Source organism: Polypterus senegalus, chromosome 3 (genome assembly GCF_016835505.1).
Source record: "Polypterus senegalus isolate Bchr_013 chromosome 3, ASM1683550v1, whole genome shotgun sequence".
Lineage (NCBI taxonomy): Eukaryota > Metazoa > Chordata > Cladistia > Polypteriformes > Polypteridae > Polypterus > Polypterus senegalus.
This window is the reverse complement of record NC_053156.1, coordinates 148304388-148323159: the sequence shown is the minus strand read 5'-3', so window position 1 is coordinate 148323159 and position 18772 is coordinate 148304388. Positions and strand designations below refer to the sequence as shown.

The window sequence follows — 18772 nt, the reverse complement described above, 5'->3', positions numbered from 1 at the left end:
CTCTTCCTCCTGCCAGCTGAACTGTTGTCCAGTCTTTATTCAAGTCTTAGTTCATCTAGGATATTATTACTTTTGTAAATCTCTAACAGTTTAATCAAATAAACACTCTGTTCTACGCTGTGTGAATAAGGCACTATATAGGCGCCCGACCTGGCACAGATTCACACTGAGGCACATGTGCAAGTAACAAAACTTTTTATTTCTTTCTTCAGCTGTGGGGCATGTCTTCTCCGTGTCCCCCCAGCCCAACACAGTCCCCAAGCACAATTCAGCAATCAACCAATCCTTTAGCACCACCACTCCTCTCAGGCAACCTCATCCTCTTCCTCCCAATTCTGGCTCCTGAGTGGTGGATGCTGGCCCTTTTAATAGCCCACCCGGAAGTGATGCAGGTGCTTGATCATCTGTGGCTAATTGCACTTCCTGGCGGGGCTGTAGAGGTGTCCATACAGGCTCCGTGATCCATGCAGCATCCCCTGGCGGTCACCCCAAATTCCCACAGGGTTGTGGTAAACTCCATCTCCCATGGAGTCCTGCGAGAAACTGAGGCACCAATGTCACCCAGGGAGGCTGCCACCAAGTGTCCCGGGGGAGGTACTGAGGAGGCCACGGCTGGTCCCCCGGAACATATGCAGAAGGAGCGTCTCGGCCGGGCATAGGACCCGGTTGCCCGCCATAGCTGCAAAACATTTATGAAGGCAGGCAGTGTGGCATAGTGGACTGCAGTAGTAGGTTCAGATTCCACTACTGGCACTGTGTAACAATCAGCAAGCTGCTTCATCTGCATGTGCTCCAACTGGGAAAACAAAAGAAATGTAACCAATTATATCTCCCAAATGATCTACGTTGCTTTAGATAAAGGTGTCAGCCAAGCAATAATAATGCTTCACATTAAACCAAACTCAGTTCTACCCTTAATTTAAAATATTTGTTTAATTTGAAATTATATATTTAATTTTAAAAGTGTAAAACATGACTGACCAAAGCCTACTCTTATTTGTAAGCCATTCTCCACAGTAAAGACCTTCGATCAAGTGTCAAGAATGCTAATACCCACCATGAGCAAAATCTGGAAACTAAACTGCTGTGGAGGATTTCAAGATCATCTGGTTGACATAAATTGGAGATAGACCTTTGTATATTGAAACAGATTATAAAACATTTACAAAATGTTCACACTTTTTTTTTTTTCTTTAATGTTAATCCTGAACGGTGACATTTGCCGGTAATTTGCTCTTTCTCAGTCTAGTTCTTTTGACTTTTTGCCACAAGAGGCCAGTATTTACTAGTAAATGACAAGGTCCCGAGAAGACTCCCTTATCATTAACTCACAGATTTTCGGTTCAGATGTGTAAGAAGTGGAGTAGTGTATGGGTGTTTTGTTGTTTTGTTTGGAATTAACTCTGTCACAAACAAGCCCCAGATTTTTTGTATGTCAAGATGGTACAAGGACTCGAAATTGTATTCGACTCTGACTCACAAAAGTGTACAGTTAAATAAAAGTAGGCCTGCTGATTAGGCATTTCATACCTTTAAGAATCATTAACTTTTTGATAATGATGTAGGGTGGCACAGTAATTAGAGATGCTGTCACATAGATCCAACATTCTTGTTTTAAACCACTGTCAGTGTGGAGTTTGTATTTTCTCTCCAAGCCTGGCTGTTTTATTTTCTTGATATTTCATTTTTACCCAGTCTCACAGGTTAACTGGTGTTTGAAAATTTGCATTTGGCAAGCAATGGTGTGTGCAGGAGTGGCCCCGATGATACTGTGGTACACCATCTTGATAGACTCCAAACCTCACATTCGGTCTCCCATTAGGATCAATCCATCCATTATCCAACCAGCTATATCCTAACTACAGGGTCACGGGGGTCTGCTGGAGCCAATCCCAGCCAACACAGGGCACAAGGCAGGAAACAAACCCTGGGCAGGGCGCCAGCCCACCGCAGTCCCATTAGGGTGTTATGATAACATTTGTGACTGGCACCCTGCCCATGCTTGCTTTTTTACTTGCGGAAGACACTAATGGGAGAGGTTTTACCACTCTGTTACCCTGTATTAAATTAAGAATAGCTGACAATGGATGGCTTGATGGTACAATGCCACCGCACAGATCCAGTTTCTTTGGTTAGAGTCCATTGCCTAGTTTGTTGTCTGTGTGGAGTTTGTTTGTCCTCCCTTTGTCTGTGTGGCTTTACCTCCAGGTAGGTTAGGTTAACTGGTAATTCCTGTGTGAGTGGGCCCTGTGATGGACTGGTGCCCTGTCCAACTGCTTTCTACCTTCTGTCCAGTGCTGTCAGGATATTAGGCACAATTTGGTTTGAAAATGGAAGGACTGATAATTGGGCCCATGGACCCAATATGGGATGTCAGAATTCTATTTAGCTTGTATAATTCAGTTACCGGGTGGTCATGAGCTGAATCCTACAACACAAGAACCAGCCCCAAACGCTGTGCCAGTTCTTCACAGGGCACTTTTACACACATAGTAACAATGGGACAATTTGGAGTTCAGTTGAATTGTGGGATATAAATTAAAGGAGTCCTAGAAAAACCAATGAACACTCAGGAGCATGAAAGCTACATGCAGACATGGATGGGATTCAGACCTGATCTCCCAAAGCTATGAGGCAACAGTGCCAAACCACTGCTCTAACATGCCACCCAGAGTTATTTAAATTGTAATTAATATGTTCCTGTGTACCGTCTCCTCCATCAGACAACCGCAGACTCATCCTCTACGTGCCATCTTCATCTGGAAGGAAGTAAACTAAACTCAGCGAAGTGGGAATCGACAAATGAATAACATATTCAGGTGATGCGACTGTCGAGTTAAATATTAAAGTAGTAAGAATACGCAAATGCGATTCACTATTAAAAAATTTGGAATATGTCGGACACAGACCAGCGAGCCAGACGGTGATTTAATTGCTTAATACAATACTCAAAGCCTGAGTCGTAAATTCTTGAATTTAAAGCGTTCCTTCAATAAATGACCTTTTTAATTTTGTCTCGCATGTAAATTGTTTAATTAAGACAGGTTCTTCGGAACATTCTAAAAATAGCGGTTTCTGGTCCACGCAAAAGTAAGCAGTCCTGTCACTTCTTAGAGATGACGTCTGATAATCAGACGGGACATTTTATTAAGCCGCCGGCTTTCCATTATACATTCCAGACATAAAGGATTTCAGTGACTAGGAAAGGGGGTTAAACGAAGGGTTTAGCAAAATGAGACAGAACAGTGACCGCAGCTTTTATAAGTTCCTGAATGAAACGGCTACTAATGCTTTAAGATTTTCCATTGTCCCATGTTCAAAAAATCGCAGAGACCGCTGCCAGACAAACGCGGACTCCCTTATGATTTCCAAATGCAGAAGCCGTTTGCGGAGACTCAAAAGCTCTAAGAAGAACGATGAAAATCATGCCAAAGGAATGCACTCAAGTATGCTGATTTTTCCAAAAAGTGCAACTCCCCCCATTTTTTTTTTTTTTTTGGTGGGATCTCTCATCTCTTGTCACATTGTGGTAACTTTCCCCGCTTCCTTCATTTCGTAATAGCTTACGAGAGTAAATTGAGAGTTGGGAACAGCCCCCTATTAAGTAGCAGTTTCAGGAGAGATTCTTCCCACTTGGAGAGCGGATCCTTATAGAACAACAGAGGAGCCAGTTTCCACTCCGAATTAGCTGACTGGGGAGCACGCAGACAAAGACAGCACAAGTCTTTTCCAGGTTGGGATTTCAAAGTTTTCATCACAGCTGAAAATTGCCTTTATTGATCACATCTATCTATCTATCTATCTATCTATCTATCTATCTATCTATCTATCTATCTATCTATCTATCTATCTAAACAGAAAAAGAGAAAGAATATAACCTTGTACAATTCTGTACTTATAATGGTGCTGTAAAAAAAAGTAAGAACACCTAAACTTTGTATCCAACCAACCTCTACTTGAAGAAAAAAATCTATCAATATTAAGAAATTAAATAGTAAATACTAATAATATTACATTTTATTAATTTATGTATTTTTATGATAAATGATTTATATTAATTGGTCGGGAACTTCATTTGAAGCGATTTACAAAATCAAAAGGGAGATTGTATATTTATTGTATTAATTTATATACACATTTTTTATGAAAGGAGGATGTTTTCCAATAGTAAAATCTTGCTTTTAAATTTTTTTCTTTTTATGTAATTTTCCTTTCCTTTTAATTATATATTTATTTATTTGGTATGAATTCGATTATTCATTATACACGCATAATGTATTCCTTCTAGGCATTCACATCACTAAGAAAGAAATGGCAATTTAGAATTTCAACTTTTTACAAACTGCATCTTTTATCCCCTTTAATAATTCATTAGATATTTTCCTGCAAAAAAAAAAAAGTAAATCTGCATTGTGAATATCACACAGCAATCTATTTTATCTGACATACAGAATTACAAGAAATAACCAAGAGAAAGGCTTAACTTAAAAAAAAAAAACCTCAAGCCACTGGAAAAGTCCTTACAGTTAAGACAAAGAATTGGCCGCTGGGGTGCGCCCTTTCACCGCATTGCCCCGTCGTCTTTTCATATGTTGCGCTGTACCATTTATATTGGCGATTTGGGGTTTGCACTTTCTTTTTTTTTATGAAAGCGCGCAACAGAAAAAAAAATGAACAGGACAATATATATATATATATATATATATATATATATATATATATATATATATATATATATATATATATATATATATTTGAATAAATAAAGCCCATTATTACGTTATAGAGCTTCAAAGCAGAGCTTTTAAAGCCCTCTATATTTCATTTCAGCTTTAGGTCTTTGTGTCTCTCTCTAAGCCCACAGCTGTGTTGCAAATTAAAAGACATTTCAGGTGATTGGTTTGGAAAATATTATGTCAGGCTTTTGCAATGGAAGTTTTGAGGAAAGTTAAACACGTTTTATGAGCTAGTGGAAATTTACATATCATGAAAAGATCCCACTTTTTGCCTTCCTGGATTACACGGACTTTCTTGCAGCTTCTTTAAAACTTTAGTGACTAAAACGGTATGAGGAATCAAATGGAATTAGCCTTATAGCTTTGGAGCGGCACAGCGGAATTATTAATTTAAGTTACAAGGTGAAGAACAGTCTACAGCTATATTCCATCTAATACATTCCATCTGTTTAGCATGAGAGATGATCATCCAGTCCATCCGGATCGTTTAGTGGGTAACAAATAAGCTGGTCCTGTTTATTAAATGGAGATATGTACATAATGAATTTGTCTGTTAATAAAACATACTTTTGAAAACTTACTGTAAATCATATTGCTCTTTATACTAATCTATACTACATTAAGAAGATATGAAATAAGGTGATACAAAATCACACACAGCAAAATAATCTGCTTTAACTTAAAAGGTATCAAGGGATCAATGATTCCCCATATGTAAGTGTCAATTATTAAACACTGGCTCTTTGGTTGTACATTAAACTCTACTTCATTTGAACTTCTTGCCTTTACAGTTCTTTATTTTTTGGATAATTGCTTTACTCTTAATGACTGAGGGTGTGCCCTGAACTTTTAGGAGGAGCAAAGCTTTAATATGCTCTCACAAGCCTGAAAAGTGACGGGAACAAAATGGCAAGGATCCAAGTGAAAAGCAGAGCAGGGACCTCCAGTAGCCGCATCACGAGCTTCTGAACTTTTATAGTGTCGGTGCATAAGATTTAAAAGACGTTGAGGACTACTATAATGCTGTGTGCATTAATGCATATTTCAATGCTGCTTACACTATAAAAAAAAGGAGAAGAATACACAATACAAGGATCTTTTAAAATGTTTTAAGAGGTAAAAGCTTATATGAGGTACTATGCTGGAGACGCATGCAGCCAGTTCCACAACAACGTAGATGAAGAAGTAGCACCCTGAAGACTTCCATGCCATGATATTCTCAAATGGCCTAATCCAATTCAGGGTCATGGGGGTCAGAGCCTGTCCTGGTAGCACTGGTTGCAAGGCAGGAAACAGTGCTGTACAGGACACCGATCTTAATTCTGCATTCATTTTAACACATTTGGTTGAAGAGCAATTAAATGACGGCATGGAGCTGAATTGGGTGCTGTTATTAAAATGTTTTATGCTCTCGTGTAAAATACATACAGAAGCATTTTCTTTTTGTTTTTAATGGTTGGAAATGTCATTAAATACCTTGCAAAAATCCTAACCTTTTGATATGTTTTCTCAAATCTCAATCTCTTTTTTGTCAAGAATAGGTATAGGAATTGTGCGATGTAGAATTCAATTATATGAAAGGTGATTAAGAGATAAATAGAAAGATGCTGTGGTAAATAAAGGGCACTACATTTGATATAGAGAGGTAGATCATCATCATTTTCCTAAGCTCCCCCTTAATCTACATAATGTAATAAAGTATGCTGTCTAGACCTGCTGTTACCCCTAGGATAAATGAAACACCCTTTGACGTACAGTTGACGTACAGTTGCCATGCTGAACAGCCTAAACTCTCGGTGTATTTGTTTTAGAGGCTGACAGATTTGAACATATCCAAGCCAGCCCATTATTATGTTCAGGCGTTGGCGTTACATACTTTAATACTTCTTGAGGACCTAGGTTACTTATTACAGTAAATCATATCTAATATAAGGATATATTGCATTTAGCCACACTATGCTACCTTCTTTACACTTTAGCCAGCTGATTTCATCCTTTGTAACTTGATGTATTTTAGAAATCTTTTGAATTCTTTCACATTAACCCTTAGGTGAGTGTTTGAATGCTGTAGTGTTATTTTTCTCTATTGTTGACCAAAAGTTGGCAAAATAATGTGACCAGTGATAGAGAGCAAGAGAATTATAGAGGGAGGGAGATAGGTAGAAGTTACATAAATAATGGTTATGGTGTGTCCAGTGTTTACCACTTGTTCCAGTATCCTTCTTTTTAATCCCATCCTTGAAAGCTATCTAGGAAATGCTTATGCATTCTCATCATGTCAACTTGACTTATAATTGCAACTTTGCTGATTGTGAGTGTGGCTGTGTGTATGAGTGGGCCATGCAATGAACTGGTACGTTATCCATAGTCAAGTTTTGCCTTGCGTGTGATGTCGCTAGAATAGGCTCTGGTTTACTGTAGCCTTGAAATGGATCATTTTAGAATGTTATAAACAAAACTAAGGGTGGCTTAGCAGGTTGAGTTGCCACATTACAGTTTGTAGGTTCTGGTTTGATTCCTGTCTGAGATAAATTGTCTGCATAAGCTCCCCTTGATCATTATAGACATTCCCCAAGTGCTCTGGTTTACCCACACAGACCAATCTGCAATTAAGCTGGTAGCCCCGAATGACTAAAAATGGCATGTGCTGGGTCCAATTATGTTGTGCATTTGTTACTGCTACCATAGATTCTGCTTCCTTTATGAGAATAACTAAGGTAAAGAATGTAATGTGCATCAACCAAAGATGTTAAGTGGTAAGAATAATGTAACAGTAATTTGTCTGCTGAATTGCATTGGTCAGTGGATTGGCACTTACACTGAACTGAAGGCTGCTGTGCTAGACTCTTCCTTGCTTGAAGCCCGTATTGAAAAGCAAATTTAGAAAATGAATAGGTGAATTTAACTGCAGTGGGGTTTGTTTCCTGCCTTGCACCCTGTGTTGGCTAGGATTGGCTCCAGCAGACCCCTTCAGTTAGGATATAGCGGGGATATGGATGGATGGGTGAATTTAAGTTTGTGCAAAATACACTCAGCATACATTGATGAGAATGTTATTAGCAACAGTGTGAGGGCGTCATATTATTTGTAAAATAATACAAACATAATAACAGGTGATCAATTCAATTAATGATCGCCTTTGGGTTTTTCATTTCTTCTGCAGATTCATTCATGTTTTCCTGAGCCAGAAAGTTGAAAATGAAGATCAGGCTGTCTTTGGCAGCAGTTGCTGTGCTTACAGCTTTGTTGTTTACCTCGGCTGAGGCTCAAGGTAACATTTCACAATCTCATTATTCTTGGATATTTTTTGCTTCTAGATGGTGCAGAATTCAGTCTTTTCCATTTCTCCAGCTTCTCACTCTCTCTCTCTCTCTCACCCTTTGTCTTTCTTTCATTTTTAATGATACTGTGTTTAATATATTTTTTGTGAGCTAATTCCTTTTTTATCTACAGGCTTTTAGTCTGAGGTATGTTACATGAGTTTATAATTGTCTAGTTGATTCCTTTCAGTATGCTACAGGAGTGAGCAACCTTGCTGTACTTTACAGAAATGGAAACATACATACGGTGAACCGAATCCAATTGTGCTAAGAATGCATGTACTATCTGTCAAAATTGTCTTTAATAAAAAGACCTGAAAAAAAATTAAACCTTTGTGAGTGTTTTGATTGATGAACACCAAGTGCCTTCAAAGCTGGAGCCTTTTCCTGTTGGATGACACAGTTTGTTTGACAACAGGAGAAGGTGTGTCATGGGCAATGGGAGGAGCTATATGCTTGGGGCCGCCCCTTAGACTGTGGTGTCCATTTTTTGTAAATATAAGCATGGGATTGGGGGTGTTGTATGTCCTTTATGTGGATGCATATTGTTTATTTTTTCATAACTGAGTTTAGTAATAATTTGTTTATAATATGATGTGTCTAGTTTGTTCTAAATATTTAGTTAACAGTTTACAGCATGGAATGATTTGACACAACCATGTATGAACAAATTCAGTTTAATGGCGACAAGTGCAAGAGATACACTGCATGCTATTAATATTTGTGAATAGACAGGAACAGGAAACACAGAAAAATGGTGGTATATATTGATTTACATACCTTAAGGGGAATTTAAACAGAAATGAAAAATTTCTAAATGAGAAGAAATTTGAAACTTTTTATCTAATATAGATGAAAACATTTGACTTTTAGAACTTCTTTAAACAATTTTAGTTTTTAACTTACCAGCTGAGTCGCTAGATTATAATTTGAATCAAAACATTTTGTTACTTTTAAAAAAGGTCAGACTGCTGAATGTACTAGATGCAATGACAGAGGTAGAAAATTTTTTTGTGTTTCATATAACATTTCTAAAATTAAAAGTGCAAATTTGGAAGGCACATAAAAAATTGAAATAAAGACCAGGTCATTGTTATAGGGAAGCATAATTAGGCTAAATCTATTATTATTATCCACCCATCCATTATCCAACCCGCTATATCCTAACTACAGGGTCACGGGGGTCTGCTGAAGCCAATACCAGCCAACACAGTGTGGAAGGCAGGAAACAAACCCTGAGCAGGGCGCCAACCCACCGCAGGGCACACACCAAGCACACACTAGGGACAATTTAGAATCGCCAATGCACCTAAGCTGCATGTCTTTATTATTATTATTATTATTATTATTATTATTATGCCATTGTAATCAATGAATCATTCAAATAATTACAGTGTTGATTTTATTGTAGATGCCTGAGTTAATGTACAAAACCAGTTGCATAAAATTCATTACAAAGTAGCTTAACATTCATTACGTAATTTGCATTTTACATAATAAGAATAAGAATAATAATACTAACTATTATTAGTTACTGTAGAGACATCAGTACAATTTTATTTTATATAGTCAAACTGTAGCTCTGAAGCGCTAGCCAAACACTGTAGATCTTACAGAAATATTTTCTTTTATACCGTGAGAGCACTCAGTTTTTAATGACTTGCTCAGAAATTTTGGCCTTGTGCTTTTAGTTTAGCTCTTTGTTATATCAAACCCTTATTAACTAAAAGGATTCTACTCTGTCTGTTTTTCTATTTTAAATGTAATCATACCAGCAATCAAAGTGTCTCTTTTTTAGGGTTTGACCATGAAAGGCACACAAGCTGCCATTAATGTCCCTCATTTTTCTTTTCATGCTGACTACTTGAGACTAAATGTGTATCTCTAAAGGAACCATTTGGAAGTCCAAAGACATTCAGCATTCAAATATGTAGTCTTTAGAAGATACTTTTCAAAATTTTGTGTCGTTCAAGTCAGTGTTGTCATTCATGCCTTTGTCCTACATGAGAAGAGTCATGTTATTGTTAATTAAGATACAGGGTATTATCAAATGACCCTCACCAATTCTCAGTTTATACTCTTTTCTTGAGCTCATTATCCGGAAAACAAGAAATTAATTCTGTCAGGCAATTTACCTAGATGCAGGTCAGATCAGGCTAAATCCTGTCTGTAGCATTTTTCTTACAGTAGTGTTGGCAAATTCTGTGCGAGCAGCAGTAGAAACATCTGGAGCCATTCTGAGATCCAGGAGCACACATTGACTAGTACTGTAAACAGAGTAGGAAAGACAGCTGTCATGATAGCAACACAGAATCTCTTACAAAGCACAAGAGTGCTGCAGAGAAAATACAATGCAAATGACAGAGTGGTCTATTAGTCAGGAGGCTGGCTGGCCTGTAAACCACAAAGTGTCAGATTGCAGACTAACTGTGGGACCACAAGCAAGTCTATTATCCTGTTCGTGGTTTACTTGCATAAATGTGTATTCCAGTGAAAATTGTGCTGTACCTCAGCTATAAATTACCTGTATTCTGAAACAACACAAAATCGGCAGTGCTACATCAAGTGTTAAAAGTATATATACTGTATACTGTATATATACTGTACAGCATTAACATATTCTCTGCTAATATTGTTTACATAAGTGTCAATATAATAGTAATAATGACTATTTACCCGAAATTAAAGGAATCATAAAAAAGGTTATTTTTAGGTCCAAAGTATGATAAACTTTCTTATGTTTCCTGTTTTGAGCATTATTATAACAAAAAAGTCTCAATAGTATCATCCGACTGATCATGAAGTGGCAGCCTTTTATTTGTAATCTGTATAGGTGAAAGCAAAAAAATTGTAATAATGTAGTGTGTGATTAATGCTGCCAAGATAGTTTAAAATAGGTCCCAAGTGTTTTGTTAAAAAATGCCATTAATAAAAAGTGTGTATTAACAACATTAAACTATATATACTAATAATCAAATTAGGAGTATGAGCTCATTGGTGATGCACAAATCACTTCAGCACATGATGCAGAAAGCCACTGCAGGAAATTGCTTTTCCCTGCCCTCAGTCCAAACAGAATGATTTTATACCAAGTCCCTGACTTTTTAATGACATGCACTTGCTTTTTTATTGAAAGAAGAAGTGATTTGGTTTCTATGTGTTCAAATATTTCCAGTAGCCTTTTTAGTATTGCCACATAATCAATGCTTGATCTAAATATCAATTTTTGATTTGAGCTTCAGTGTTGAGTCAGCTTCAGGGTGGACCCTAGTAAAAGTAACTTTTATCTTAGTTTTGTAAATGTGAAATTGATATAAAAAAGAAAGCAGACACAGAGTGATTGAAAAGTTAAGCAGTTTTCAATGTAGTGAGTGCAGGTTTCTTGCAGATACCTTAGACAAATTGTTTTATATCTTAAAGATTTGATTGTCACTGGGTATGAGCAAGAGAAAAAAAAATATTATTTACAACATAAATTATAGACCTAATACTATGTTTTGATAGCATCATTTTCTAAGTAATGAATATAATTTAAATTAATCAGTTTCAGATTTTCCTTAAATTAAATATTACAGTATATTTGAATATTTAGTTTATTTTATGCCAGGACTATAGCAGTAACATTTCATTATAAGATATATATATATATATATATATATATATATATATATATATATATATATATATATATATATATATATAAAAGAATGTAGTTTCAAACAGTAAATGAAACAGTTTTTGCCATGTTACCTGTAAAGGACTAAGTATAGGGAATATGTAACATTTTAGGACATGTCAAAGTAGCCTTAAAAACTTAAATGAAGCAGTTTTTAAAATTCTGTTACTTTAGCTGATGCTGTAATGTGTAAACTAACTTTGCATCAAGACCAACCAGTTCACCAGTCAATTCCCATAGCATATTTAGGACCTTGGTACCTTTCATTGAAATGAATTACAAAATGTTAAAAAAAACTCCTAACAACTTGTCATTACTTAATGACTTTTTTTTTCCTGTAAATATCCCTATGTGTTTTATATGCCTTATATTTCATTACTGGCTGTGTTGTTCTTGCTGTGGTGGTTCACCATTTCTTACTACTAGAATTTACAGAGTTGCAGAGGGAAAACCTTGGGATTCCTCTTGTGAAAAACAACATTGCGGAAATATGAAATTCAACACAAGTTTGCTTCTTTGAAAAGATGGATGAAAGCAGAACTTTTTGTTTGAAATGTTTCATTATTTGTTCAAGTGCTTTGAAGTTTTGAGGCTTTTCCCACAGTCATTTTGTTGGTTTGGAATCCACTCATTTGGCTGCGAGAAGTGAACAAGCTGGGCTGCTGCTGGCATCCAAGCAGTCAGCCCAGGACAGAGCTGCATCTCTTGAGTTTATCTTCCAGGTTGGTGATCCTACTTTTCCATGTCCCAGTAAAGCTTTGCTCAGGCCACTTGTCTCTGCCTTGCATTAAATTTGTCCTGAGCTGCAGCTTTTCAACAAGATTTTAAAATGATATTCTTGCATTTCACATAATTCTAACAGTTTTGCATGCGCCAGCTGGAATCAACTACGCTGTGACCACTGAGAAACTACAGGGCCCTTTGAATAGGCTTTGAAATTCTGTTTTAGAAAGAGTCATACGCATTTCTAACTACTGACGAGGAGTTTATAAAGTATCAAAAATATGTAAGTAGAAACTGTACATCTCACAAAAAAAAAAATCTAACAGTCCAAACTGATAAAATATAATGCAGGGGAAGATTAAAAACTCACCTAGAGTGCAGGATGAGTTCTAACCAGAGTGGGGAAAGCAATCATTTTCTATTTGTCCCCAGGTCATGTAGTGAAGGATGTTAATCCAGGGTGTGATCAGTCTTGCAATCAAGATAAATTTACTTTGAGCAAAGGGCCTTATTTTCCAATTAAAAAACATTCACTTAATCCAATTTTCGCAATCTGTTATATTTTATGCACTCCTGACGAAGGTTAGGCAAAATTAATTCAGGACAATAATGCAATCTGGTATTCAGTCTGAGTGTGTTTACTCCGGGGCTTGCCTGTGGTATAGACATTTTGCAGCAGGTAGTTGTTTACAGCAAGTCTCCATAGTGTAGAACAGGCCCAGTAGCATTCAAAATGGCCTGTTTTCTTCATGGGGTCCACAGCCAGAGTAGGAGGTTTGTACTCTTTTTATTTGAGTGTAACGTTATTTTGAGGTACAAAATCTTATAAAACAATGCACCGCACAGGGGGGGATCTCCTAGTGTGACAGCAAAGCTTAGCTGGAACTACCTTTAATTCATTCTTCACTGCATTTGTCTCCTGCAGTTCCATACAGATTCTACATAATGTTCTCTGCAAATGGCCTTTTTCTGTTTCCACTAGCATGTTATATAGTCCTTGGAACTAAGGTTCCTCATTGCCATGCCAGAAGCAGATACATGAGTAAGAGTGTAACATTTCTTAAGAATTGAGGGATTCTTCTTATATAATGTGCATGACTGCTAAGAAATCTCTCTGCCAGAGTCACAATTTCTGCTATACCCAAAGCATGCATTTGCCTGAGCTTTAAATGACCCCGAGCAGAATATCATTTTAAAATAATATTTTGATCTGTATGTGTGGGCAATCTTGTACATGAAACCTTTTTCAAGCACCTAAAGTTATTTGTGTAGTTTTTGTTGTTTCGGGCAACTGTTCATGTACAAGTGCATGATGCTATGAAACCAGTGCAGCATAAGCAAAGAAATTTGTCCACCCATCTTTAATCGGTTGTTTTTTGTAATTTGTTTGTGTGTATCTCCACTGTCTCTTTCTTTGTGTCAATACAAATGTTCGTATGGAAAACAAAAAAGTACACGCAAGTCAAGTTCGACCTGCTGTGTATTCTTTTAAGAGGTTTGCAATGGATTCCTTTATTTTGATATGTTTTTTTATTACACCTTTCTATTAAAAATTCAAATTTTCTTTAAATCCTGCAATATAAATGCACCTGAAAAATTAAACTCTACCCCTCCCCTATGTTCCATTGTAAAATCAGTGAATGACAAGTAATGGTTTATAATTGTGTGTTTTTTTCAGTTTCCTTGCATTTAATGTAAGCAAATTTATGTAGCCTGGTACAGCATGTTTGTAACTATTGCACTCAGCATGTAAAAAATGGTGTATGAAATGTTTGCTCTTGTAAAAATTATATGTCCAGTCATTGTGTATTTAAGTGTGTTTTCTTAATTTGTTGTGCTTGAGTTGCGGATCATCAGCTTGTGGTCTCAGCAATTCAAGTGAATGTCATTTTCTCTGAAATGGCTTTTTGTGATATGTAATGTTTTGTTTCCTGTGTCACCCTTTGCTGTTGCTCATTTTCTTTCCAACAATGAACTTCAACCCAGAGGTCCTTATTGTTGGAAACAAATGTTTGCCTTCAATAAAGCTTGTCTTAAATTTTCATTAATTTACCTTCTATATGGTAAAAAAAATGAAAAAGACTAATGCTCATTTTCTTTATTTGTAGTTGATCCTCCTTCAGATTTGAAATTTACTATTCTTAATGAAAATACGGTACAAATGGCATGGAAATCACCACTAAGTAGAATAGATGGATATAAATTAACAGTGGTACCGACAACGGGTGAGTAAGGATCTCAGTATCTATCTGTGACTGTACATATTTGAATATTTTAACATATGTTGATTGGATATACTAAGACTAATTGAATCTTGTTCAGATATGTTCAAAAATTGCAACCAGAAAGGAAATTGGGTAAGAATAGATTTTTTTTAGAACCAGAAGATAAACAGCATTTAGAGCTTAAGAAAAAGAATAGTTGTTTGACAGAGCTGGAGTCAATACCTAAGCATTTTAAGAAATGATGCAAAACATCATTACCAAAACTAGAAAATTTTAAGTTTCCTAGCAATAACGCTTACGAGTCATTCATTGTTTTATTTATATCCAAAAAGCCACCTTAAACACGGTGAAAGGGATGAAATGACATATCATTTTGGCTTCTGAATATGTGATTTGCAATGAGGGCCATTATTAACAATATAATGGTGGCTTCCATAAAGACGATCATCCAACATAGCAGCAATCAAAGTAAAAAAAATCTGTGATAATAACTCAAAATCATTAAAATCAGTAAGGAAAATCATTTTTATAATGAACTTAATAAACTAATATTAACGAGCAGGGGTTCAAACCTATTACAACATCAAAAAGAAGAACACAATCCATCAATTAGGTTTAAACATCTTAATCTTGAACTCCTTTTCCATTTGTGTTTATGTACAATGTACCACAACTCTGAATTAAAACTCCTCATCCTCCCTATAGTTTTTATGACCTCTTAAATGTGTGAGGGTTAGGATTGGTTCAAGCTGTTGAAAAGTTGTTCATATTTTGCAAGCCAAATGAGTACAGCATGCAACCTGGGCATATGTCGCCCAAAATCGTGTTCGACTTTTCATAAATGAGTCAACTGATGTTATATGCTGCATTAGGTGCATATTCCAGCTCTGCACGCAAGTTCGTTGGTTATTGGTCAAATAAACAAATCAGTTAGTCTTTGTGTTGCAGTCACAAGCACTCCTTAAGAGGTAAAGAATTTCCTAACTAATACCTGGATCTGTTTTTTTCTTTTTTCCAACTCCATTAGATTACAGTAAGTCAGCAAATTATTATTTCGCTCTTAATGGGAAAAATCAATGTTTTACTACTAAAAAGTAATGTCTAATCATATAACCTTCCCAAAACTATTAATTCCAATTCAGAGTCACAGAGAGCCAACAACATAGGGGCATGGCAGACACCAACAATGGACAATCACAGAAAACACACGCTTGCACACACTGAGCCAATTTAGATTGGGCAAAATGTTTAATGCTGTTTTAGTTTTTATATTGAATAGCTTGAGTTAACAGTTCATTCTAGCCCTATACTGCAATATGACTTAATCTAAAGAATTCTATTATTTATAAGAGGCTACTAAGAAAATAATAACAATTCTAAGTTAAACTTTACTACATGAATGTAGTGTTTATCTTTATCCAGCCTGGCCAGAGGCCATCTGGCATGAAGTTTGCCTAGACTTTCCATTCTGCATATGACATCATGAGTGAAGTATAGAGCGTTGGATAGATTTAAGGAGAAAATGGCTGTGGTCTTTAGTCAAAAGCTTTCTTCTTGTAATCACACTTTTTTAGTTAGTGCCTTTACCTGGCAATGTCCTGTTCTGGAGCTTTTCAGACTGTCAGTTTAGTCACCATGCCCAACAGTGCTGGCTTCTGCATTAACTGTATGTGACCTTGAGTTGGATTTAGGGAGCAAAAATGGATGGGCGGAGTGACAGAAAGTCAATGCAACCGTGTTCTGTTAAACAAAAATTAAAAATACATCAGTGGTCTATTACATAATAATAGTCCGCATGATTTTCTAAGCACTAGATGCAACATATGCAACCGTCTATCTTTAGACATCATTTAAACTTATCAATAACCAACATAGTATTGAGATTCACCAAAAACTCAGTTATTTACATTCCTTTGCCTATGGCTAAATACAGTAAAGTTTGCTTTTTTTATTGGAGATTTTCTGAAATTTTTGGTTACTGCCAAGGTTGGAGAAACTTTCAAGGTTATTTTTATGATAGAACAGCTTTAACTCTTTTCAGATGTTCCTTTTACTAAGATAACACATTTTGCATTTATTTAAATGCAAAGAGCAATTGTTTGTTGTTATATTTTAGTGTATAATTTTGCCTGGGATCCGTTAGTTTAAATTACTATTCAGGTCATTGATCTTTATTTCTTTTAAACTGTAGGAATCCTTAATTTTACAGAAATGTTATAAAAGTTATTTCAAGGAATTCTGTTGGCTGTACGATTTTTAAAAACATTATTGATATATTTTTTATACTAATTCATTTTTTTGCACAGATGGCCCCTCTAAAGAAATTGATCTCCCAGCCTCTGCTACACAAACATTGATAACAGATTTAATTCCCGATGTAGAATATGTGGTCACAATACATTCTTTTGAAGGATCTGAGGAGAGTCTACCAATTTTTGGCCAACTTACAAGTAAGTTATGTGACACACTATGCAGAGAATCATGTTGTTGCTGATCTTTCTTTCTTTCTTTCTTTCTTTCTTTCTTTCTTTCTTTCTTTCTTTCTTTCACAACTTGTACTTGCCAGAACAGGCAAGCATATGTTTTTTTTTTAAATTTTAATCTCTGAGAACATCACAATGCATAACGTTTCATACTTAAAAGGAGAACAGTCATTATAATGCATAAAGCTATTTTGAAAACAAAATGATTAAGTGCAAATGTTAATAGCCATGGATAATTTCCTACATCTGACAAGATCTTACCCATTCTATGATTGGTGAACCACGACAGTAAATAAAAAGGGGCAAACATTTAAGGAAACTATGTTTATATATACTGTAAGTTTATTTCAATGTAATTAATGGTATATTATTATTATTACTGAAACAAATTTAAAAGTAGTGTGATTTTCTTGGAACAGTAACCCAAGACAATGTAAAAAGCAAAATGTCTATGTCCCAGTTCATTGTTGATATCTCAACGCTTTCTAAAACACTCTGCACGTGGGCAGTGAAGAACAAAACAAAGCACTTAGGGCAGCTTAATCATGGCTAGAGCTGCTCAGTGTCACATAGTGGGGCATTTGGTGCCATAATGCAAAGTCAAGATGGTTTTGCTGTATTTGCAAGGAACATTTAACATATGGTTAAATACCTACCAAAGTAATAATGCTAATAATGACATTTGCCACAAGATGAACCAATGTTCTACATACAGTATACAGTACTTAAAGGGACAGTGCATGTTGGGTTGTGAAACATACAATTCAAATATATACTATGTATGCATCCAAATATATCCAACTTAGTAGCATAGGGAGGTTACATGCATAAGTTATGTCCACTTGTAGGGCCTTCTACAGATATTAAAAAGATGAGCACATTCTCTTGGGACACTCCTGCTGCCACTTTCATTGGGCACTATGTAAACAGAAACATAACAAATATGGATAGAGTTTAAGGCCCTACAATTTAAAAAAGTTTGAATTAATATATCACTTTAATCATAAGAACAATTTTAGCATTGTTGAATTTTAAGTATTCTGATTTTATTAGAATATATGGTCAATATTACACAATGAACAACTTCATTGCACCACAAATACACTTTAACCTGATCCATTCAAATGTCCTCATGTTTTAGTTGAAGCAAGTAATGCATCTCCTGGTGGACCACCAAGACGAAGACCAGAGCATGAGGCAACTTTCAGTAAGTTGACTTCTTTTTTTTGAAATGTAAATACATTTGATTTTAGAAGGGTGGTACAGTGTAGTGGTGGATGGTACCAGAGTGTCTAAACATTTAGGACCTGGTTTAGCCCTGAATTCCATAAAACAATTATTCCACCCTGTTGAAATTCAACATAATTTTAATTTTTTATCAATTAATGATGTGCTTATTGTTATACTTGATGTAAAATAAAGTATTGGGGATAAAGAATATTGTTTTACAATTAAAGTTAATTTAAAATCATACAGATAGAGAAAATCTGTTGTGCATTATTTGTTGAGCGTGGAACTTTTACAATTTAAAAAAGGACAAGTAACATGCAGAAATTAATATTAAAGAACACCTAAGGTGTCTTTTTCTACTAGAATTGTATTCATTCCA

At 35.8% G+C, this 18772-nt stretch overlaps 1 protein-coding gene across 4 annotated transcripts in view; it reads left to right on the top strand.

Moving 5' to 3' along the window:
- The first annotated feature begins 3607 nt into the window (after positions 1-3607).
- Positions 3608-18772, top strand: part of col12a1b (collagen, type XII, alpha 1b) — a 171379-nt gene continuing 156214 nt past the window's right edge. For 2 of the 4 annotated variants that reach the window (XM_039748035.1, XM_039748034.1), the window contains exons 1-5: positions 3608-3733; positions 7900-8007; positions 14564-14680; positions 16987-17130; positions 18305-18370. In XM_039748035.1, coding sequence (XP_039603969.1) covers positions 7935-8007; positions 14564-14680; positions 16987-17130; positions 18305-18370 — 400 coding nt within the window. In that variant the 5' untranslated portion in view covers positions 3608-3733; positions 7900-7934. The remainder of the gene's footprint in view (positions 3734-7899; positions 8008-14563; positions 14681-16986; positions 17131-18304; positions 18371-18772) is intronic. The other 2 variants (XM_039748032.1, XM_039748036.1) reach the window with 2 other exon arrangements.